Source organism: Taurulus bubalis (genome assembly GCF_910589615.1).
Source record: "Taurulus bubalis genome assembly, chromosome: 2".
NCBI classification, from domain to species: Eukaryota; Metazoa; Chordata; class Actinopteri; order Perciformes; family Cottidae; genus Taurulus; species Taurulus bubalis.
The window spans coordinates 10,462,922-10,488,250 of NC_136590.1; the positions used below are offsets into that span (position 1 = coordinate 10,462,922).

The window sequence follows — 25,329 nt, forward strand, 5'->3', positions numbered from 1 at the left end:
CCATGGTCCCCTGCTGGAAAGTGGACCAGTGTTTAGAAGCCACATTTGGCACATAATGAGCTCTGTTTGTTTGATTGGTCTGAAGCCTTCTGCTCTTAATCCAAAACAAAACGAACAAGCCGTGCGGTGGCTGCTGCTCCAGCCGCCAGGCCGCATGTGATAAACACATTAGATGGGGGCTTGATGGAAAAGGAGCTGGTTGCTGACCAGATGCTGCCAGAGCAATCCTGCACTATCTGTGTCCGTCATTCTCACTACAAAATGTATGAGTAAAGTACCCCCCCCCCATTCTTTGTCAATAGTTTGTATTGACGTTTGGTTAATGTTTGATAGGATGTGGGAAAAATGGTTTATATTTGGGCGGATCAGAGTCTAGCACCGGTGCCAGGTTTTAGGCCAAATTGCTTCTGTGCCAGCTTGTTGAATTCGTAACAACCAGTGGCGAGAGGCGGTGGTGTGCAGACGTGTGAGGATGATGTGTGAGCGCTCAGGATGCCCCTTCAGTTGTCTCCGGCCTGCTTCTCCACTGCCACGAGCTGTGACAGCGGGACCAGGGCCCCAGCTTGTTTTCATTGTGATGACAGTCAGTGTGGATCTGGGTTAACGCTCTGTAACTCAGGACATGCCAGACCTCGGTGCAGCAGCAGTAACTCACACGGGTGAGTAGTCCAGCGTGCAAATAGCAAGCACCTGCTCGAACATATAGTAAAAATATAAGTGCCGAAACAAGTAGCGGATTAATTGATCAACAGAGTGTTTTGTCAATCCGGTTCGAGAGAAATGCCAAAGTGACTTGATTCTGTCTACTTTTTGCTTTTGGACTGTTGGTCAAACAAGAAAAGTAATTTGAAGACATCCCCTCGGGACCTTGGGCTCGAGGAAGAGGCATGCTTTCTGGCGGATTTTAACGACAAAATTGTTAATAGATAAAAAAAAAAAAAATTAAAATAATCATTAGTCATAGCCCTTGTAAACCACTGACTCCCTTCTTGTGCTTGGGAAAGCAGCGGAGGACACGGAGAACGGAACAGTGAGAGGGAGTTCATCCCTCTGTAAGGATTTAGAGGACTCCCTTGTCTTTCACTTCATCAGAGACAATTGAGTCATTCAGCTCCCATTGTGGGGCTGGCCGGGCGAGGAGGGGCGCAGGGTAGCGGCAGAGAAAAGGGGGAGGCTGAAAGGGAGAGGGGAGAGGCCGTCTGCTGCAGCAGTCACTGGATGGCTCTTACAGGTTGGGGGTCTGTAAAGGGGGGCGTGTTTGTGTGTGGGTGTGTGTGTGTGTGTGTGTGGGGGGGGGGCAGGAAGAGAGACAGAGGAGAGGAGAGAGTTATCCTGGAACTCCGGAGCAATTTGTCACTTTGGAATGGCTCTTGAGTTACCCGGGGGGCCCCCCTCATAGCGGGAGAGTTTTCAGGTCGCAGGGAGGGGCTTGGAGCAACAGAGAGGGGTCAGAGGTCACGGCCTACTCAAGCCCAGGCGGTGCGTCGGTTAGCAGGGCAGGCGGGCTGGCGGAGGAAGAGGAAGGAGGCCGGGGGGGTTGGAAAGCGGGGCACTTGCCAGGGCTCCGTTTTCCTTGGCATGCTTGTAAAACCTGCAGGAGAGATTAGTCTGTGAGAACATTTGCAATAGCAGGCCTGAAGTGGAGCCACTTGTAAGGGCATGCGCTGCGCCACCCTCCCTCTCGCTGCTGTCTTTCAGTGTCTCTCCACCACACTCAGGGGTGTCACCTTCACGCTCCTTACCCACCTACTCAGAATGTCCTCTCGCTCGACCCCTTCCCCGGCTGCAGCTGCGTTTGAATATTTGCATGTGTGAGCATGTGTGCACACGCAATGGCAGGACTTTCCCATGACTGGATTTACAATCCCCCCCCACCACCACCACCCCTCTCCCGAGCATTGCCCCGTCTTCTAGCCCCCCCTGGCACCAATGGACACTGTCTTGAATTACCTCATACATGACAGCAGCCCCGTCACTCTCTTCTTCCTCTTTAACTGCTACAACCACCCCCTCCCACCGCTTCTCCTCCTCTCTCCCCCCTCCATGGCAATTAATACCCAGTGTGGGGGGTCCATAAAAAACCCACAAGACCTCATCTCTGGAGTTTTTTAACAACCTTTACCTTTTTCCACTCTCAGGACATACAAACAAGCATAAACAAATCCAGTTTTTTTAGCAATAAAACCCGTCTTGGGGTCATAAATGCATGGTAGTGGTGGAGAAAGACCAGGAAGCAAAGTGTTTCTTTTTTCCTTACGCGGGCTGTAACCGAGGACGTGGAGTCAATAACTCCCTCCAGCGTCTACCACTGGCAGGCACCCCACAGTGAACTCCTCGCTAATTACCACTGATTTAGACACAGTCTCAGGAAGGGTCGCGGCACACTCACTCTCTGACCATCTCTGACACACACACACACACACACACAGCCTCAGACATGCGTACAAACTAGCCATTACTGGATGGCAACACTCTCGTTTTAGAGGATTGGATGACGATTGCAATTAAGTTATAATTTATAAACCGGCAAAAACTTTCTTTTCCGGGGGTATTATTGCAAAGAACGACATGATGTCAATCGCTCATGCAATATGACTGAATAGGGTTCAGAAAGCATATTGAAGTGGAGCACCTCACTCTGAACATGTGGAAAGGAGAATTCAGATTTCTTGATCATGTTGAAGGGTTTATGTCCACGCGGCGTCATCGGCACAGATCCAAGTTCAAGTTCACCTGTCAGACTCCTTTAAGGGAATATCTGGTGTGTAACAGAGCAGCTCATATGAAGGCTCATTTTACATGACTGCCTTTGTGGTACCAATTGAAGTATCTATGGCACCAAGGTTACACCAAGGACACCACCTAGGTGGCCAATGAGGGCAATATTTGAATGTAATGTAACTCAGTAGTTTCCCCTCTTCATGTGCTTTCCGGCTCTTCACCTTCTAGTACTTTACCCATTCCAAAGGCCTCAGAGCCGAAACAGCTGCTGTGACCTATTTCCCTCAAACTAGGTGGCAGTGACATTGACAAGCAGAGTCCGGGCCACATACTACAGCAAGGTCAACACCAGGCAGCCAATAGCTGCCCAGAATCCACAGAGAATTTTGTGCTATCAATTCATTTTCATATGAATCTGTGCAAAGTTTTTTTCTGATGACAGGGACGGGCGGGAATTGAATATTTTAGGTAATACACCATTTAAGTTAACAGTTAACACGGCACATGTCATCAAATTAAATGGACTCCACCCAGTTTATAACATAGACAGATGTTTCTCATGACCCTTGTTTCTGCTTATCTGTCTTTCTCTGTGTGTGTGCGGTTGTGCGTGCGTGTGTGGGTGTGTGTGAGAGAGAGCGAGAGAGAGAGAGAGAGAGACTTCTAATAGAGGCCAAGTCAATCATTTATGGGAGCAGTCAGGAGGTTTAGCCCCAGAGGAGCGTGGTGAGACGCCACGCTTTAACCTCTTTATGGGTTCCAATAAAAGTCTGACAACAGTCACATTTATGACATTAGGTCATCTTAAGGCCATGAGCCGTGTACAGTACCTTTAACCTCTGCTCTCCCCCAACTCCAAATTAGTGACTTTATGTAATCCAAAGTCATCTGTCAGCTACTTTTTAAAAGGAAATATCGCTCCCCCCGCCCATCCCCCCCTTTTTTTATGCTCACTCGATGTAGATGCCTGGCTACCCCCCAAAATAGTTTTGTGCAGTACATTTCCTAAAGTGTGTAATAATTTGGTTAACACGGCCACCGTGTGCACTCCTGCTGGACGCTCAGACACATGCATCTTCACCCCATCCACCATCCGCCTTAAGATCTTTATTTGCTTTTCCATGTTTTTGAGTTTTCACACCCACACACCTGTCAAGAAATGTCGTCTTCCCTTTTTGTCTTTTTTTAATTTGTTATTTTTTTTGGTTTCTGCATTGTTAACATGTTTTGTTTGTTTCTTTCCATTCTGTTTCCTTTCTACCATTCAGTACCTACAGATGAAATGGCCCCTGCTAGATGTTCAACAAGGAGCTCTTCAAAGTAGACAAGCACTTAAAGATGCCCGGTCCCCGTCACCGGCACACATTGTTGTAAGTAACACTCCGCCCGATACTTTTCTTCTTTCACCAGCTCTTCTGCCCTTATTCATGACAGAAAGACACACACACCCTGCTTTTCCTCTCTCGTCCATCCTGAAAACGTCTTCAGCGTTAAAGCTCTCCCATTTTCCCCATTAATAGATGTTTTGGTTGAAAAAAAAAATGCACATTTGTTTGCATTTACCCTTAAATCAGTCACTAACACGCCCAGCCAGTTTTTATATAATCTTGTAATCTTGTTATACGTGCAAATTCTGACAATGGAAGTTGTTGTGTGGATCTCAGAGAGTAGAGCTTTTGTCTGTTAGCGAGTTTTCAGGAGCCGGACGCCACGGTGCAGCAGTTATTCTTTGGACAGTGATCCCAGAGAAAAGGATGAACCAGCCCGGCCTGTACTGAGCTGGAAGTTTATGGAAAACGAGCCTTATGTTGACAACTTTTTTTCTTCCCAAGAATGAGCTAATGCTGGGTTGCTAATATCTCGTTTTTGAGGGGAAGTGTGGGCGTTTCTTCAACATTGATTACCCTATCCATGGAGTTGGAGAAGTCTGGCAGGAGAGTTGGCTGGTCAGCCATAGGGGCATACGCAGTACACACATACACACACATAACATAGCATCCACCCCAGGCATGTCAATATCTAAGAGGCAAGCAGCCCTAGAGTGAACACATTAACGTGAACTTAGTAGTTAACTAGAGGCATAAAGTTTTCAGGAGGTCAGCGGAAAGGTTGAACATATGGAGGTGTACGTATGTGGTCACAGGGCGAGTGAGCCAGGAAAATCAATGAGTGTGGGGATCGAGCAGAATTAGCGAGGTGATCGTGGAGGCCTGGGGCCATTATTGGACGCAGTTGTTACTTTTGTTTTGGAGTCGGGCATCGACATCATCTACATAATGTTGTGGAAATAGAACATTTGAAATGCGGCTAATGATTTTAGACGAAGAAGCTTTCCAAGTTTGGGTGCTCATGAATATAACAACTCCTGTGGTAGCCGCTCAGCGCTGGGGCTAATAATACACGGCTGACCCTTTTTTGTTTATGCACTCTGTGCAACAACACAGTTAGCAGTCGTCATGGAGCTCACACAGAGGGAAGCAATGATTTTTTTATCACACAAATTACACCGTCAAGACAGAGTGTCCCTCTGAGTCACTTTTGACATTTGATCAGTTCAGTTACTTTTATGGTCTGTAATAAATACCATCTCCAACAGACACTCGAAAGTTGGCAAGCCGAAGCCTCGTTGCTATTTTGCCCATTTAAGTTAAGCACGTCCTAAAATAGCAGGAGTCGACAAGGCTGTTTATTTGAAACAGAAACCTTGTCAAAAGTTGCATTTAAGACAAAGAGCTAGCGATGACAGCGTTATTCTGAACAAAACAAGCCCAGCTTAGGCCCTCCTTATCTTTCCCTGCGATGCTCGTGTTATTTTTATACCAAAGAGTTCAGGGGCCTCTTCTTACTCTGTTATTTTAAGAGACGCTGAGAAAAGAGTCCCAACTCCTATGAAGTCATTAAACTGGTCGTAGGCAGCAAAAGCTGCAGGTAAATACTTGCGGTTTTATCCTGCTATGAGTCATATGGCTGTAAATACTTACCACCTCACATCCAGCTAAACTCCTGCTGTACGGTTCCCTTTTAAAGGAAGTTTGAGAACACCAGTAAAGTGTAATGGTTATAGCTCCAACTTCTCACAACAACACTAATGGCGTCATTTTATAGACATTCCTGTACGTATGTTTTTATATTACATTGCTCTATATTCTTTGCACTTTTTTATTTTGGCAACAACAAATTCAAGCATCTATTTTTTTGCTCTATCTAGTTGTAGCCTAATACAAACAGTCAGGCATGCAACACTAACAGGCTGGGAACAAAGAGGCAACACCAAAACACAAAAGTGGCTGTGGGGCGAAAACAAACTTGAAACAACAAAGATGGACAAGCAGTCAGATGGAAACAATACGCTTTGCACATTGCTGAAGTACAGATCCATTCACAACCACACAATGTGTGAATTATATGAAAAGATTATGCAAAAATGGGTGATAAGTGATAGATTAGCATAATGTAAAAACAAACATGTTGATATAAAAAGTGACTGACATTCACATTATATTAGGTCATTGTAATTCTATTTTTCAGCACAGATAGGACTTGGGCCAAAGATAAAGTGTTGAATTTGGTCATGATGGGGATCTCAGGTTTCTGCAATTTTAGCCATTACTAAAACTTAAGTTAAGAGACTCGTCCAAATTCTAAAGGTGTCTTTGCAGGGTAAAAAAACAAACCAAAAACAGTTGGATTTGATGCTAAATAACTCAGTTTCTGAAATTTTAATGAACCTTCTGGTTTCTTTCGTTCTTCAAGCTTTAGTTCTAAGCAGAAGGCAAAAAGCAGAATGGAGCAGAGGGAGCCCTATTAAACTGACATGGTGATTAGTACTGACACTGATCAATATGAGAGAATATATTGTAATATTTGTGGTCGTATTGCCCAGCCCTAGTGTGATCTGTTTGATAGAATACACACAGGCTGGTAAGATCAGAGGAATTGCAGCATCGCTGCATAGGCACACATCTCGCTGTTAGCACCGAGTGATCAAATTGAATGTGAAATGCAGCTTGTATAGTTGCTGCTCCTGCCATCCCGCTCCGGCATCCACCTCTGACTGAGAGGGAAGTGTGATTGAATGTTTCCCTGGTTTGCATCATACTGGCTGTTGTACATATAGAAAAGACAGATTACTGTGGACAGCATTGTGAATGCCAATGATAACCTCACACGGACTCCCGCTGGTGTCACTCAATCAGTCAAGCCTTTTTTTTTATATACCAGAAGTTGTAGGCCAGCATGTTCCGGTACGTGATCTCCTTATCAATAAATCCGGCCATAAACGGTAGTTTCTTTTTGTTTACAAATGCGAAGAAACACTCCAGGCGCCTTGATCTCTGCCTGTCTACATTGGTCGTGATAAGAAGCCGTGGATCGGCCTGCTAGATAACAGCAATCTGAAGCCCAAGTGACCCTGAGACAGTTGAAACAACAATGGAAAGACAGTGAGAGATAGAGGGAAAGGCGTAGATGGCTGTCGATAAGGCCTCTGACAAAGTTGTTGGAGTTGGAGGAGAGATGGACAGGGACGGACATGCAGACAGACGGTCTCATTTCTGACTAGAAGGCTAAGGCGAGGTGAAATGCGAGAGGATCAGCCGAAAAAAGGGGAAGTGACCTCACGCAGTCTGGTCTTTCTGAGGGCGCGCTGTATGCCCCTGTTTACCATGCCCTCAAAGGGGGCCAGGCGGGACCCTTTGAAGTGCCTGACCACCCCGCAGGCAGCCTCAAAACCTGCCGCCGCTGAACTTTTATGCCATTGGCTGAAAGTTATTCAATATTTATCCACCTATTGATGTGTATTTTTTGAGGCAGAGAGTCCAAGAAACATTTTTTTCATGCCGCACACAGCTCCTGAGGGAAGGATCCTAAACAGTCCTGGCTTTGTCAACTTGCCTTTTTATTGTGATGTTTTAATTTGACATTGTGGACTTGAGAGAGAGACTTTGTGGAATCAGCTTGAAGCGGGTGGCCAAATTTAGGAAGTGGTGTGAGAGTGTATGTTGTTGTGTTTTTCCACTTCTATTATTTAGACAGTGATTACTGACCCAGTAACACAATATACAATACCAGATTGTTTTGTAAATCCAGTACTTAACATGCGAGTGTGTTGATAGCATCAACAATAGTGCAGTAAGGGACTCAGCAGGAGTCCAGGCTCATGTTGCTAATATCATCATGACATCGTTTGACTGAAAGGTATTAAACCATCTCATCTCACAGTCATTTGATCAAGCTTTTTCTTATAATCAACAGAACAGTAATTAAAGTATTTAAAATGGAAGTCATTCTTATTGAATCACGTTTCTGAATTTACCGTTCTGGGAATTGGGGCAGAAACGTGCAAATGTTAAGAGCATATACACAGAGACACACACACACACTCACACACTCACACACTCACACGCACACAAACTACTTTCCTGACATTCACGTGCATACGCACGCTCACACAGCCTTAGAGTCTACAGCCTCGTCCTGGCTGAACAATGTCTCCATTGTTTGGTGGGCTTTCACTGGCAGCAGGGGACGGCTGGAGTGTTAACCATTTCCCAACTGCGCCTCACTGTGCGTTATTGTGTGTGCGTGCGTGTCAGAGGTAGTGAAGCATGGGCACAGGGATGAAGAGAGGGAGGGCACTTGCTCCAAGTGTATGGTAATTAGTGTGGAGGAAGTGATGGAATCTGGCCATTTTTATGGCCTGCAAGACCTCCCACCTTAGCCTTTACAACTCCTGAACATACTTATTTTATTCCCATTCAGTCTTGTTTCCCCTGAAGAATGTGTTCTGGAGAGAGGCTTTTGTTGAAAGCGCTGACGTGTTTTTGATTATTATTAAAAAAACAAAAACAAAATAGCCAGGCATTCAGAAAAGAAACGCCACAATGACTCTGTGGATCCCGACAATGGGCCAGAGGACTGGATGGGCATGCGGCTCTCGGTTTGTGTTAGAAAAGACGCGTCCGGGATCACATTCACCTTCCTTGACCGTGTCGCTGTCCATTTTCGAGTAATGGGGATAAAGGGGGCTTCCTGTGGTCTGAATGGGCCATGCACCTGGGCTAGCCAAACAATTGCCAAGAACTCTGGGATGCCTGGCCTCCTCAGCTGTTAATGAGCGACCCCATGGTCAGCAGGCACCACCCACACACTGTCCATAGGCTTTACCTAGAAGGCTTTCTCTATCCTGGCTTATGCCGACCTTAAACTGCGCCGCTTTTTCCAAATAACCTCTCCCCCGCTTTTGTCTTCCTTCTGCGCATGCATCCATCCACCCTTAACCTTTGCTGCAAGAGGAAGCCCATACTGCACAAATGTATTTATTCATTGCTGTGGCCACTTTTTGGCATATAGGATTGATATTTCTCAATCGAATTTACCGTATCATTATCTTAATTTACAAGTGCCATCGCGATTGGAGATTTCTGCTCTTTCGGGCACGCGATCCAGACCTCAGACAGAGGTCATTGTGCCGGTCAGCCGTAGCTCACTGTCTTCTCCAGACAAGACGTTTGTTCGAGGGGTCACGGTTACATCATCGGCTCGGGCCAAAATCTGAGGCCATCGAGACGTGGCGTCAGGCCTGGGAACTGTGACAGTGAAGATGAGAGCACCTCAGTCATTGTGTCCGTCCGGCAGTCTGGACGGACGCTTGTTCCCACAGACAATCCACTCAGTGTTGGCTTAGTCAGCAACAAAACCGCGGAATGACTCAAGAGTCTTTTCGCTACTTTATGGACTTAACAGAACCCCGAAACATTTGAAAGTGAAGGTTCCTGATAAACTGTCCTTTGGGTTAAATAACTTAAATAATACATTGAATGTGCGAAGAACATCGTAATAGAGCCTCTCCATTACAACATTTTACTGTAGGAAATGTGAACAGCAGTTCTTTGTATTGACTGTGTTCGTTTTTGTGTGTGTAAATAGCTCTAGGGTATTGTCGTCTATTTTTCCTTGCTGTGTTATTTGACCGTTGAATAACCTCTGTCAACTTAAACTACCCCAGGGATGTGTGACTCTGTGTTGGACATGCACATTTAAAAGGATTATACATATCTGTATCTGTAAGTGTGTGTGTGTGTGTGTGTGTGTGTGTGTGTGTGTGTGTGTGTGTGTGTGTGTGTGTTTCACCAATAATCACAGTGTTTACTGCATAGCTGTTATGAAAAGTTATCTAGCTGGCCCCGGGGTCAAGCACAAGTACAAATAGAACCCAGTGATCTTGTTGCAGAGGAAGCGACTTGCGCAGTAGCTCTTAGGTCTCGGAGCCCTTCAGTAAACTAAATGCCCTGTTGCGTTTCTCCTCATGTTCTGAGACTTCCACTAGCATGTCCTTTCTTCCTTAGGAAATCAATAACTCCCTTTCCTTATTTTCCTCCTCTTTCTTCCTTCCCCTGTCCTCTATCATCTCCTGACATTTCTAACAAAGATGTAATATCTGAATTTCTGCTCTTCCGAGCAGTAGGTACAGATCTGCCAGGTTAACCTCTGAATCCCTCCTCCTCTGAAGACACTTGGATTTAACCAGCTAGTAAGACTAAGCAGTTCACAGCTTCAGCTTTAGTGCACACAGTGAAGCGATGCAAATAGCAGACATGACTGCTCTGGGGACCCGTAGTCGGCACACTTTCTTACTTCCATTTACTTAATAATTTAACATCAAGAAACACATGACTCTGACACTCAGGTGATATTATTTACTCCTCTGTGTCGGACCATGATAGCTACAACTTTGTGGTGACAGTGGCTCCCCAGAGCAACTGACTGCTCCTGAACATCTTTGAAGGTATGGATGGGGAGGAGATGCAATGTTCTAGCAAAGTGAAAAAAATGTTTTAACAACCAGCCAGCCAGTGCCAACAGCCATGTAACCAGTGCAGAGCCAGTGTTCTCCCATTTTAGCTCTGTAAGATTAATAATAATGTGGCCGAACATGCACCCAGGAGAATGCTGAGCCAGCAGAGACGAGGTAGTAGTTTAAATTACTAAAAAGCCAGGGACATGTTCTCCCTGCATTATTTCCAGGGAGAACATGTTTCTTTTGCATAAAACCTGGCCGGCTAGGATTGTGTGCAGATGTGTGTGCGTGTGTATATGTGTGTGTATGTGTGTGTGTGAGAGAGAGAGAGAGCGAGAGAGAGGGATTGAGAGATGGAGAGATGGAGAGCTGATATAATTGTGTGACTTGGGAACATCCATCTTTGCCTTTCAGGGGCCCTTCTGCTGGGAATTCCCCGGACAGTCAGATCTGAGCCTTCACCAATTTCATTTGGTGAGAGACCTTTGAATTCCAAAAATATCTTGTTGGATTTTTTTGGCTGATTCCACACGCAAATTAACAACTGATAATTGATGATTTTAAACAAAAATAACCTCAATACTGGTGATGATAATGATAATGATGATAATGATAATGATAATCATGCTGTGTTGTGCTTTGTGCTATAATTCCGTGCTGCTGCTTTGTTGCTGGTGTGCTTTTTAATGTCTGAAATGTCAATCAGGTGATACGATGTTTGTGGGGAGGGATATTTTGGATGGTACAAACATTTCAAGTGCCTCCTTAAAATGTGAAACACTAAAAGAAGGCCTCACCGGGTAGTCAAGGTGTTTTCTTGTTTATCTTTGTTTGGCTCTTTACTCATTTCTGTGTGTTAAGGATTCTATTTGCCAACTTTATTTGTCTTATGACTAACCGGTCTCAGTCTCTGGATCGTTCATGTTTAATGACAACGACCTGTTTAGCTTTGGGAGTCATTGGGGGTGTAGTTGGTTGGAATTGGCCTACAAGCCACCAGCAGGAGAAGGCAGTCTTTTAGTTGTGTTTGTACTTCATTGAGAAGCTGCTGCGCTGTCTTTATAAACAGCATCTGGGCCTGAATGTATGACCTAACCTTAAAGTGAAGTAACACTGCACGCTATCTAATACAAGACAGTCCAGATTCCTCTGTCATTGTCCTGCAACCTTTAAAAAAGCACTTGAATACAAACTGTAATTTAATGAAAGTCGACCTGAAAGGTAAAGTTAGTCTGCGAGCTGACATGCTGAGGCCTTCAGCGAGCCTTGTTTTGGTTTGTTCCGTTCAGCTGTGTGAAGCTGGATAGATGCTGGCATTATGATACCCAAAGGGCAATTTATTAATCTCCATGGCTCTGTGGATTGCCTGCTTGAATTGTTTGACTAATCAATTGCTTGTTGATTTTACACACCCTGCAGGGCATTGTTGCCAGTTAATAACACGAGTCAAAAAAAGAAAAGAGAGAAACAAGGTAAATCGCGCTTTATGGTGCTAATAGCTATTAATGTGATGGTGTTGTTGATGAGGATTTAAAGGAAACATGAGTAACAACAGAAAAACAATCCTCTCGTCGACTTGCTGCCGGGCCTCCGCTCCTTCTCTTATACAAGCGTCTTTGCTAGAACTTGTTTGACAAGGTCTGGCAGGATCACTGTTGGGTGTGCCTGTCTTTCTGCATGTATGACTGACAAACACACCTTTGTCTACACCAGCGTATATGTAGTATCGTTGCTTCTAAGGTGTGACTTGAGTTTTAGATGACAGGTAGTCAGAGCTAGGTCAGGTTATAACTTTCATGTGATTGCATACGACAACGTGAACTCATTTAACCCAGAGACTTGCAGGCTGGATCCTGGGAAAGAAGATTAAAAACAACAACAACGTAACTCAGGAGGCTTTTAGAGAGACGTGGTAATCGTGATTTGGTCATAGTTCATTCGCACAAAGAACTAGGATCAAGGTTCAGAAGTGTTGATAAATAATCAAATTTACGGTGAACCACTCGTGAATTTCCCCGGTTTGCGCAATTTCCGGCTCCGTTCTGCGGCCCGGCCTCGTGAGCGACAACAGACCCGGCAGCTCCCGACGCTACTGTATTAACACTGGAGGCCGTTTCACAGGGGAATTTGTTTTGACAGAACTCCAGGTGTCTCATTGTTGGGGCTGGCATGGTTCAACAGATTTACCAATTAGCACTGGGCTGAGGGCGCAGGAAGGGCGGGGGTGGAGACGAGAGGAGGGAAGAAATGAAACGGGGGAGGAGGAGGGAGAATGGATGAGGCGGATTTGGCCACGGTGATGGAATGAGGTTTTGAGTGAGAGGTGCTGCGAGGGGAAGGTGCGGAAGGGAGGGGAGGGGAGGGGAGTTGTGACCATACGGACGCAGGCTGGAGTAAGGCGATTCGTGACCTCGTTTCTTTCCCTCTCAGCAGCAGCGTGGAAGGGGCTGAGGTTTGAGCTGAGCCACAAAGCGGAGGGGGAACAATGTAGGAAAAGAAGAAGGGGGCAGGAGGGCAGCTGAGGAAATGGGGAGACTCTGTGTTAATGCATGGAAAGTTTTGTCTCGGTATACACTTTATCTTAGCTGAAATCGTTCTCAATTTAGGTATGTGATCAAGAGAATATATTTTGAGTAATTTGTTATAGATAAACTCCTGACACTGTATTATGTTGTACACGTTGCTAATGCATCAGTCTGCAGGAGGGTTGGTTTGTTTTCGCTGCAAGTCCCCCTTGGCTCGCCGTTCTCACTCTTGTACGAGGCAGAATTGTGTGGGATTAAACACAAATGTTATTACTCCAACTAACCCTCTTTGTTATTCCTCAGAAATGTCTGCCCCTTTTTTTTCCAGGAAGTTTGGAAGTGAACTTTTGAAAACTGGGTGAAGTGATTTTGTGCATATCCCAGGGGTGGCCTGCAGAATGTAGAGTAGTATGTAGTAAGAGTAATATGACACTGATACACGTGCATTGTATGTATGCATGCATGTGATGTAGGTGCACCCTTTGTTTAGTCAAGAAAAAGTGAGGATGTGTCAATAAACTGACAGTCTTTCTGAAGTTGAGAAAAGTTTCATTCTTTAGAGGAGCATGCTTCTCGTGTATTTTTGAGCCGACCAATCACAACAAAGAAAAGTCAGGCCTTCTCTGTATGTAGTTAGCTGTCAGTTTACTACAACAATAAGACTAAAACTGTGATAGCAGAGGAGAGGTTAGGGGGGAGCTGTTTGTCTGATATTTTAGTCTGCAGGCTGCATGGAGCGTCTTGTGTGAGTCACTGTTCGATATCAGGGACATAAGTAATGCTCGTGGCAGTTTCTTTAGGGAAACTATTGACCTGAGTTCACAATACAGTTGTCAGAGTTTAATGTTAAACTTTTGGCTTTAAAGTCACAAGTCAAAGTTTTAGCGGTCTCTCGGAAAACTTTTGTGCATTGACGTACCATAACAAAGCCTTTTAAGAATATTCAGCATGGATGTGAATTAAGAAAGCTTCACTCAATCTGTGTGCATGGTCCAAACACTTCCTGAATTCAGTAGCACCGGGAAGAGTAGCCTAAATATGTATACTCTTTACCAGGGCTGAAACCCAGGGCAGTGCCAAGATAAATTAAGATTATAGTATTTAAGATTTCAAGCATAAACAAAAAAAAACAACTGTTAATCAAACTGCAAAAGATATTTCAAGAACGCAGCAGAGAACTTATTGCTGCGGCCTCAATTCTAATCAGATCTCTCCGCCGCCTCGTGAATCCCTCTGGCTTCCTAATGACTTAGCGTTGAGCGATCCCACAATTGCTATGGCGACTGTCTGTTGTGTACATATGTACAATCGGCTTGGGATTGAGAGTGATGGAGACAGCCTTTTGGACAGGGAGAGGAGATGGGGACTGGAGTGGGGAAAGATGGGGGAGAATATGAAGCCCCGCCAAATTCCCCAAAGAACAAATCACAGTTATGGATGAATACACTGTCACAGTCAAATTTGGTCTGTGTGTGTGTGTGTGTGTGTGTGTGTGTGTGTGTGTGTGTGTGTGTGTGTGTGTGTGTGTCTGTGTGTTGAAGACGGAGGAATGCTGAGTGATTCCAGAGAGCACTTAAGCCGCCTTGAATTCAGTTTTGTGTTCCCACCCGCGTTATAACAGGAGAGGGGCTTTTCTTTGGAGTTTGCAAGGGTAAACACTGGGTATCTGCTTTCTGAGTCATTTAGCATTGTCCTCTGTCACCTTCCTCATATATTCTAAACAATGTTTTCCGGTTTGTCGGGCCAGCCTGAACGAGACTATCCCCCCCCCAATTTATTTGATTTCGTTCCTCTTGGCAGTTCCACTGAAGACCTATCTGAACTTTTCTTGGATTTGTTTGGCTCCGGTTTTGATGTGCGTGTTGTTATTTTCTTCTTCTCCGTCTTCCAAGTGTGTGTAGTCGAAGGTGCCTGAGTGCCAGGTCCTGCTTTTGTCTCGGCCCAGGGAAGAAATTTGATGAGAGACTTATTTTCCTACACAGTCAGTGTCTTTGAGCATTTTTCCCTCCCGCTCCTGTTTTTTTTTCTTTTCTTGTTTTTTTCCTTTTACAATAGTCCTGGAGGTTTGGGACACTTCTTTGCAGCACGTGACCCTGTGGTTTGACTGCTCCTGCATACCTGTGCAGGTGTGCACATGCTTTCGTATTTACTTATGCAGTCGTTCCAAAAAAATGTGCTCTAATTGAATGGCCTGTTAAAACGTCACTGAAATCAGTCATGTAATAGCAGGAGGGAAGTGTCATGGGGTGAAAAGGAGACCTGGATTCCATGAGATTAAGGAGGATCATCATACTTGACATTTTGGATGAAGGGAGAGACGGCTCAATCCTGACGGTATATGTTTAGTTTTGTTTTTCATGGGAGAGAAGTCTCAAATAATGTGTCAGACCACTTTTCCCTCATCAGCGAGATGTGCTATACCATTGGCCAGACGTCGTCTGGGAAAAGATGCAGAGAATTGCATGCTGGGAAAAGAATAAACAAGCCTGTCACCAAAGTTGGAAAAAATCCTTAGTGCAGCGCTACTGTCAAAAAGCAGCTTCCATTTCATACATTATTAACATTACCTAAACGCATTATTTGTGTATTTATTCATTCATTTGTCTTGTTAACATCCTCCTGGAATACGATAAACAGCGCGGCCAGACTGGCTGTGTGACAGTTGTGTGTGAGATTTGAATAAAAAAGCCCAGCAGCGTGATTGGAGCGAGACAGGAGCGGATTCTATGGACACCAGACTTCCTCTCCAGGCTCATTAAGGGACAGTAAGGCGATGATGTCGAATCGGCGCGCACTTTACCGGCCTGCCTTTCTCTTTGAACAGCGTCGCCCTCTTATCTGCAACATGCTCTGTTCCTCCATAACAAGACGCTCCCTCTCCCGTGCACACACATTCTGCCTACACACACTCTTCATACTTATTTAGTTTGTGTAGACAGAAAACTCTTAAGTATGTGGCTTGTCCACAGAATTTTGGCAGCTTTTGTTGTATTTTCTCCTACGCTATCGAAAAAGCCTGGTACCAGTTTTTTTTTTTTTCTTCTTCTTTTTTTTCTGCACAGACATCACAAATGGATATTTTAATTGGAACTTTTGGCACTGTCTCCATCTTGTGTTGGAATGGCAGACAAGTGAGTGGCTGGTGAGGCCGGGGCCGGGCTGATTGGTGTGTACCGAGGCGTGCCTAAATCAACTGGCAGCATGAATACCTCGCTTGATTCTCACTGGCATTCACTGGAATCCATTTTTTTTTCTTTGGATAAAGTCTGGAATAACCAACAAGGGAGAGAGAATACCTCCTGCTTCCTTGAAGCATGACTTCCTTTTGTTTCGGTGGTGCCGTTGACTTGCCCAGCTGACTGACTTTTCGGTGCTTTTGTAATCAAGCGGCAAACCCTTGTTGTAGTTTAATGTCAGCCATAGATTCATTCACCTCATATGAAGGTTTTGAAATGGTAATGACCTAATGATAATGGGGGTAATGACGTTACCATAATGAATTATCACTGCGCTCTTGATGTTTTTATTTTTAAGTACTACTTCCTCAAAGTCTTTTGGGATCACAAAAACTGATGGAATCAGCCCTGAAGATAATTTATAATATCTGCTTTTTGGAGCGACTCTGTGGCGGCAGAGTCGGTCATGACTCTGTTATGCACCATTGTGTTTGGATCCCTTAAGCTCTTGCAAGGGTGTTAAGAAATAGTGATGTCATACTGGGATCTTTGTGCATGCATGACGACGAAAGCAAATTAATTAAACGGAGCTGATAAAACCTGCTTACATGTGATGTGACAGTAACAACCTGGGCGACTGCTCAATATGGTAAATGTTATTCTTTTTTTCTGGGGTGGAAGAACAGTGCTGACGTCATCAACAATAATTAAAAGAGATTAAAGCAGTTTTCTCACAATTCCACATTTTGTTCTAGATTGAATATGCATACTGAGTAGTTTATCCATTCATGTATCTTTTGTGGATAAAAAAAACAACCACTTCCTGATTGAGGGAATTTAAAGTGAATAGATCACCGACCCTAAATGACATATTGGGCTTGACTCCAACTCACTCGTGCTCCACTGCAGCAACTAAGGCAAACCACACATGAGCTGCGTATCTGCATAATTACACACCTGTTTAAACTGTGTGCAGTCTTTTAGCTCAAACAGTACATTTTGGCACACTCAGGCCAAAGGCAGAGCAGCTGCGGAGAGCCAGGTCAGGTTGGAGTCATTGTAATCCTCCTTGACATAATGTAGTCCTTGTGTTTGGCGGGGGCCTGAGTGTGTGTGTGTGTGTGTGTGTGTGTGTGTGTGTGTGTGTGTGTGTGTGTGTGTGTGTGTGTGTGTGTGTGTGTGTGTGTGTGTGTTTGTGTGTGTGTATGAGGAGAGAAATGGGAGAAAGATGTCATGTGTGTGTGCAGGTGGGGTTGTGTGATCTGTATACTCACATACAAATACGTGTTTTTGTGTATGTGTGTGTGGCAGTGGGCCGTAGTCCCCGGGCCGGTAGTCAGCGCTGTGTAATTACCTGGCTGTCTGCCACCGAGCCCCACTAGAGCAGAGACAGACGTGGAGCTGTGTCTCACGTAAAGCAGCAGCCGACTGAAACACAGGCCCAGAGATTGTTCAGCTCGGGGTCTGGACACAACATGGCCTCTCTTGAGAAAAGGTCAGAGGTAGAATGTATATATATTTTTGAAATATTAGAATATTTCAATACGTTTGAACTGGAGTGTATTCTATTTGGAGCTACCTACTGTTGCTGGAATACAACCCCCAACAGATTTATACCACACTTATATTTGCATAAGAATATAACAACTCTTGATTGCTAGAGGGTCATAATCAAATTAGTAAAAACTCCCATGACCATAGCTCAAGGAGAAGTCCTCAAATGGCCTGTGTCCAAAACCCAAAAGTATAAAATATCAAATTATGTAAAACAAAAAGCAGCCAAACTTTACAATTGAAATATGGAAAAGATTGAAATTTTGCTTCATGAATTATTTAGACAATTAATGTGAACATGTAAGTGAAGTAACTAAAGTAAATACAGGATCACAGGCCAGAAAATGTTGTGAAATGCTGCACCACTGCCACAGGGCAGAGAGCTCTGAAACAGACGGAAACAGTGCCAGCCAATCAGAAGCCAGAAGAAGCCACATGACAGATTCCTTTCATTGGCATAGAGAACTCATAACTTGTATGTTACTTCTCGTTGCTTCACCAGTCACTGGGGCATTGACATCTGCTCTATTGCTGAGGTTTCCCCCCCACCCACCGATGGTCCAAGGAGCACAGGCAAGCACATGGCACACGAGCTGTACGAGCAGCACGCTGCGGTGTCAGCCTGCCTCTCCCGCCATTTTAATTGTTGTATCTCCTCAGCCTTGATATGAGCAAAAAGGGAGGCCTCGGCAGAACCTGGCACATCAAAGGCTACCTCCCCCTAGTCTTACAAGTTGCCTGTCTCTTTGGAGGAGCCCGGGCATCGGAGAACCAGAAAAGGGGATTGGAGAGGCGGTGTGGATTCCCGGCTGGAATGAGTTTGATGGGCTAATTGTAGCCCCCAGTGGACACAGGCGCACATCACAGAGGGCCGACAGAGCAGGGAGCTGAAGCTGTGGATGAGGAGCTGCAGTGGCTGGAAAATACTCCTGCTAGCTTTCTCCTCCATCTCTCAGATTTCTGCACATGGCTCTCTGATACCTTTTGATTTCAGCATTCTGTCTCGAGCATATTGATTTCAGAAATATTCCCCCCATTTTTTCCCTCATTTATTGCGCTGCACATTTTCAGTTTTCGCTTCCTTAGCTCCGTAAACCTGGCAAGTCCCTTGAGTAGCCTGGTCCGGCCCAAATTTGGGTTTTCTCACGAGCCTGCAGTTCTTTCAGTGTTTTTCTGAGATGGAGCTGTAGGCCTGATCGGCTACCTTCTTCAATCTCCATCGGAATTGACACTTTCTCCAGACGATTGCGCTCATTATTGAAGCAAGCATGCCAGAGTGCATGCTGGTCATTGCATTTAATAAGCCCTCTGACCGCGCCAAATCAGAGGCTGAACCCTAGCACAATGCACAGACAAACACGGACAATCCTTGTGCCTTACTACCAACACCATTACCAACTGGCTCCACTGTGAGGGTGATCAAAAAGATTCTCCGCAGCTTTGAACAGTTCTCTTTTTTCCCCCCATCTGCATCAAAAAGAAATCAATAGCTGAAACTTTTGAGCTCGTGTATCAGTTTTTCCTCCCATTGCACCCCCCTCTCCCCAACGCCAGTTTGACAGTCGAGCATTATGCCACAAGAGTAAAACATAGTTAAAAGGAGAACGGCACAAGGAGGATGACACCGGCAAGGAAGCGCCTTGTGTGTGGAGGGCCCTGGCAGGGAGAAAATCAATGGGAGGGAACGTTTCCTTACACGGAAATGGCACAATGGGAGGGAGTAAAGATAAATATAAATATATATTTATTTTTTTTCCTGAAAAATGATGCATTTGTTTTACCCAGGGAGAGAAAAAGCAAAGACGAGGGAGAGAGAGAGAGAGAAGAAAAAAAGCACTCTTCTGAACATCTTTTGAAAAAAAAACAAGTTCTTTGGTGAGGTTGAGTTGTGTGGTTAAGGTTTGTTTTATCCAACTGTGCGGAAGCGTGTGTAGCTGTCTTTCAGGTCTCTTTTTAGTTGAGGCGCAGAAAGACTACTCATGGCATGTTCAAGGGCACTCAGTGGACACGGATGCCCTGCAGGAGGCGGAATTATGAATACAACATGAGTAAACAGACACCTACATATACTATTAAAATAGTAAGCCTGGTACTTCGCAAGAGAGCCTTTAAGTAGTAACTTGAGCCGGTCCGTAGCAGTTCAAGCTTACTCCTCGGAGGGTCATTGATAAAGACTTGTGAAAAATCAGCTAGAATTTGCCTAATAGTGCAATGATTTGCACATTGGCAGTAATGTATTCCTGTGTGCATTCCTCCAATACAACCAGTTTAGTATTCAGTTTAGTGATAAAGGATTTTTTTTTACACAGCAGCTGTGAACAAAGAATACAATAGCGCACAAACTCGAAACACAATTCCGAGCCTGAGACTTGAATGGCATTCAGACTTCACTGTGACTGAGTGAACCCATTCAGTGGGAGTACGCGGCGGTTGGAGAGATAGTATCAAGTTGCCTGCAGATGGAGGTCAGTGTGACTGGCACAGTTGGCACCTTGGCACAGCAGCAGCGCGCTGCAGCACTCAGCGCCGCAAAGGATGCGCCGACTGAAGGGGGAGGGGGGGGACTGGGGAGCGAAGCGTTTTTCTCACTTCTCCCTTCTTTTATTGTCTGCGCTTCCTGTTTTGAAAGCCATTAAGGAGCAAATTTCCTCACAGCGAGAGGGGAGATGAAAAGGCCCGGTCTTTTGAAACATGTCCAAGCGCAAATGTGAAAAAGAGGGGGAATGATAGCTATCTGTAAACATCTCTGTTGAGGGGTCGATGGGAAAGGAATTGTGAGGGAATGATATATTCATTTGCCTTCTTTTTTTTTTTTTTTTTTTTTTTTTGCTGATGAAAGAGATGCTGCAGTTTTTTTGTTCCACGCCAGCTGTATTGCTCTATTCACAACCACACTAATGTATCAGGGCAGGCTCACATAACTACACAGCCACCACCCCCCTATCCCCCTTCCGAAAATGCTTTGTGACATCTGCATCCACACATGTCTGCATTCACTGTAGCCAGTGAGTATTTATAGATGAGTTGGTTTTGTCATCCATTGATCCCTTCAGGTTCTCTGATCACAAAACTGTACTTTAAAGTAGCTTTTCTGTGGCATCATAAAGGTAATCTCTATGTATTTGAACTGAGAGCACCCGAGGTTACCGGCAAGAACCTGACATGGTTATGAAAACTTGATCGGCCCTTGGCAAATATTTTACCGGTAACACCAGTTAGTCGTTTCGTCTGTCATTTCTGTTTAGTATCTGCTTAGTTGGCGTTCAGTATATTTACACCGGTTTCCTCTCCGTGGTGCTCGCCAAGTGTCTCGAGAGTAGCAGTAGCTCGGTGCTGCAGACTCTCCTCCTCCCTCTGCTCTTCCTCCTCCCTCCTCTACCCCTCACTGCCCCCGAGCCTGGCCAGTCTGTGCCTCTTAATAAAACTGACAGGCTCTAATTGGGCTTAATTGCACCCTTCGGGCGTCGTCAAAAGGACTGTTGCTAAACAAACTGCAGGGTCTGCAAGCAGGCCAGCCCGTCTACGGCAGCGCATTGGCCGCTGAGCTCACGCCTGCATTTATGCGTACAATCGCCAAAGCTGTTGAACAAAATGTACAATATGTGCGAGTGTACGGCGGCACATTAGGAATGCGCATGAGTAAGCGTCACATCTAATTGTGTGGGTGTATGTGCACTGACGTAGGAGGGATGCAGCAAACCATTCATTCCTCACACCGAGCCAAACGAACAAGAGCTCACAAGTCTGAGAATTCTTATGCATTCAAGTAGGCAGCGTCACCTGACTGTGAACCTCCACGCGCTCTCTGCCGCTAAATCGACACCGATAGTAAAACAGAGAACGTCTGTGTCTTTGAGGACGTGTCTACATCTCTAGGTGTCAGAAAAGCCTTTTAAATCCCCGCTATTATGAAAAAAACCCAACCAAACAAATCCCCCGGCTGCTTTTTTGCAGCGGCATGAGCAAAAAAGATGAAGTGGTGCTCCACATCCCAGTAGCACCACCTCCTGGTTAACGGACATGTGCGACCACGGTGCCGGCTTCCATCCGAACGTGCTCTAATTCGGAGAGGTGGGGCAGGCGCTCGCCACATGGGCCTTTGCTGGGTCACTGAGCACAATCGATGGAGAGCTCCAGATGCGATTGAGTCATTGAAATGGCAAAGCCTAACCTGTGTGTGTGTGTGTGTGTGTGTGTGTGTGTGTGAGTGTGTGAGAGAGAGAGATGGAGAGTATAAGGCGGTGGTGACCCCTAAAGCTGCGACCCGCAAGGAAAAAGGAGATAATCACATTGAGCACAGCACTGTGCTAAAATTCTTCTGGCCATTTGTTCCCTCTTCTACCCTCTGAGCTATTTACTCATTACAGCCTTTCACAGTTAGTCTTCCCGTTAAAAAAAAAGAAAAGTTTTTGGACTTCCATCTCCTTTTGAAGGCCTATACAGCTTGATACGGAAAAATGCCACAAACGGGAGGATTTCTGTTGTGTACGGCGTGCGAGCACGTTATGCCAGGAAAGAGCGATTCAGCCGCTGTGTTTTTGTCCAAAGCTTAAAAGTCATGTAATGATGCAGTGGCTGAGCTGGAGGCCCCATAAATAGTAGAAGTGGCCTGCTGCTTCAGTGCCTGACTAGCCGACTCTGTCACCCCTTCTTTTAGGAAAAGAGGCAGAGCACATAATTAAGATATACAGCCCTCGGTGGACTGAATATATAGGCTGAAAATATAGAGGCGCAGACCAGTCGGCCTCAATCACAGCCTGTGGTTTAGTGTTTGGTTGCAGACGGTGCCCAGACCTGTACGGGAGTGTGTTTCAGTGTGTGTGTGTGTGTGTGTGTGTGTCTGAGCAGCAGGCTATAAAAGGCTGGTGAGTCGAGCCGTAGCCTCTCAGTGTGTCGGGGTCACAGCAAGCCAAACTGTTGTGCACACGTACACATGCTCTATGTGGGTATTCTATTTCTTTGTGTGTGTGTGTGTGTGTGAAGGATGCAAACCCCTGGTCTCGGACCCAAAGTTCCTTCCCCATCCCGTCTCTCTGTATTCATCCTTGTAGTAATATATAATCCTGCTGTCTGGGGCAATAGTGTGTATCTGAGAGGACGCATCCTCCTGCTCTTTGACTTTACACCCGACACACACACACACACACACGCTTTGCTGCTCACGCCTCAGTTGTTTCAGTGCTTTGTCAGTCTCTAATGATAACTATCCATCAACGGTAGGGGCGTTGCGCTTGGAAATGAAGATGGATTGAATTAGTGTTGAGTGCGCTGGCCGCTGTATTGTGGCGGCAACCCGTAATTACACTGTCAGGACCATTGAACCCCCTCAACGAGACGCTGAACTTAACACATTTGCACCAGTGTTGATTACAAGGTCTCTTAGTCTGGGCCAATTCACATCATGTAGTTCCTAATAGCAAGTGAAAGGTCCAGTGATTTGCGGAGGATTACTCTATTGCAGCGGAGACGGAGCGATTCCCCTGCATTTACTCAACAGCAGTGATTGACCCGAGTGCTGAAAAATCCACCCTTTATTGTTAGACAAATTAAAACAACAGCAAAACAAATAAACACAATCATGTTTGGAACTAAGCATTTATAAATGCAGGGAAGCTAATGCACTGACACAATGTTTGAATTGTGTCTTCTTGCATTCTGACTTCAGATAATTAAATGTAATATAGGTGTTTTAACTTCACAAAGTGAATCATGTATTGTTTCCGATAAATTGTGAATTCTTGCATGTAATTATGTTGTAATGCAAGTTGTGCAACCACAGCAACGGTAGTCCAGCTTCACGGATTTGCAGATTTTTACAAACAATGCTGAGAAAAGTATGGTAATTAGCTTTCAGGTATCTGTGTTAAGACACTGCTGTATTTGCAGTTATAAGCAACAGGACATTCGTGCAAATTCTGAATGGGAGCTGACATTACACCAGTGGTCTTTGAAGAAACAGAAACGGAGATAGCGTTTGCAGTGTGGGATGGTGAAGGCGAATAAAACGAGCACAAACAACCAAACTCGCCCCGCTCCACAACCCTTTCCCTCGAGCCCCCTCCCCCCCTCTCTCTGTGGGAAATGAAAATTGGGCTGAAGTGTTTGTTATTAAATACGTCCGGAGAAACTCCAGGAAATGGACTTAATTTCATATAGAGGCACATGACTTGGAGGATCTTAGCGAACCAATTAACCTCACCTCAGCTCATTAAAAAGTCTCCTTTCATGGCCAGAAGCAGCGACTCATCCGCTAACACGGGACATGAAAGCACAAATTTGTCCATCCGAAACTCTTAAAAGTAATTGGAAAGGTAGATACGAAGGGCCAGTAATCTAGTAACACAGCCTAACTCGAGTGAAGTGAAAATAGAGATGATTATTGAGAACGGGGACGGATCCATCACACAGATGATCTCATGTAACTCTGAATATATTATCAGCTTTGGAAGGGCAAAAAGTGCGCAGGAGTTCTTAAAGTTGCCCTGCGGGATTAAGACAATTTCACTCAAGGTCACCACATGGTTGAGGGGCATCCTGAGTGCAACAGCAGCTGGGAAGACCGAAACACGATAGAGGTCAGTTCACTTAGTGTCTAAATGAATGCCAGGGGAGTTGTTCTGCAAATTATTTTCAGCAAGCAGCAACTACAATATACCAATTTTATCGTTGTTGTTATTCTGCAAAATATATTTCATTAGAAGCACCCTTGAATTTGACAAAGAGGGAGAGCTAAAAAATTGTATATTTACCACCAACATATGTGTCTACGTATATGCGTATAATGTAAGTAAGCTTAGCTCAAAACGCCCCATTGTTGCATGGGGTTTTCTCTTTCAATCTCATTCAAAGTCCATTTGTGTCACCCACAAAGAGCATTAATATTAGTCATAACTTAAGGATTACGGCGCAGTAATTGCATGTGCGCCATGCGCTGACTTTTCTTTCTTTTTTTTTTGCACATAAAACATTATTTTCAGGCCTTCATTGAAACAATCTAATGGGTTAATGGCATTGAGAGGAAACCATTCAGCGCTCTCCACCCCAGCATGTGTGTGTGTGTGTGTGTGTCTGCGTGTGCATTTTTGAGTGCATGTCTGGGCTCGCATTGTGCACACTCATCAAGCCACATGCAAACAAGCAATCTCTGTCATCCGCATCAAAAATAATTACAGTGAGATAAACACACCATTTGACCATTTTCACAGTGATCTAATCTGAAGCCGGGCTGTGAAAGCGCACGGGGGGAGATGATCAAATCCCGTTTTAATGGAACTGATCAGCACTGTGTGGTCAACGTTCAGCCGACAGCCGCGTTTCAGATGCATCTCTTCGCCTTTCTTTGCATTTAACGCGTTCGCTTTGTCCCTTCAGCCTAAACAGAATTTAGGGCAAAAATTACATTTTGTATTAATTCAGATTTTGACTATGTGAACCAATTGTTCTTGGCTTTATATACCATCTAGATTAGATGTGTGTGTGTGTGTGTGTGTGTGTGGGGAGGGGGGGTCCTTTTGTCTTGAGGTCAGGATGGCGATGAACCGGGAGTGTATCGGTT

The 25,329-nt window shown here is 45.0% G+C and overlaps 1 protein-coding gene across 2 annotated transcripts in view; it reads left to right on the forward strand.

Annotated features, from left to right (window-relative positions):
* Window positions 1–25,329, forward strand: part of tcf7l2 (transcription factor 7 like 2) — a gene marked incomplete at both ends in the record, with an annotated part of 86,159 nt that overhangs the window by 25,564 nt on the left and 35,266 nt on the right. Inside the window, 2 exons of one of the 2 annotated variants that reach the window (XM_079237701.1) lie at window positions 3,990–4,091; window positions 10,934–10,993. In XM_079237701.1, coding sequence (XP_079093827.1) covers window positions 3,990–4,091; window positions 10,934–10,993 — 162 coding nt within the window. The remainder of the gene's footprint in view (window positions 1–3,989; window positions 4,092–10,933; window positions 10,994–25,329) is intronic. The other variant, XM_079237702.1, reaches the window with a different exon arrangement.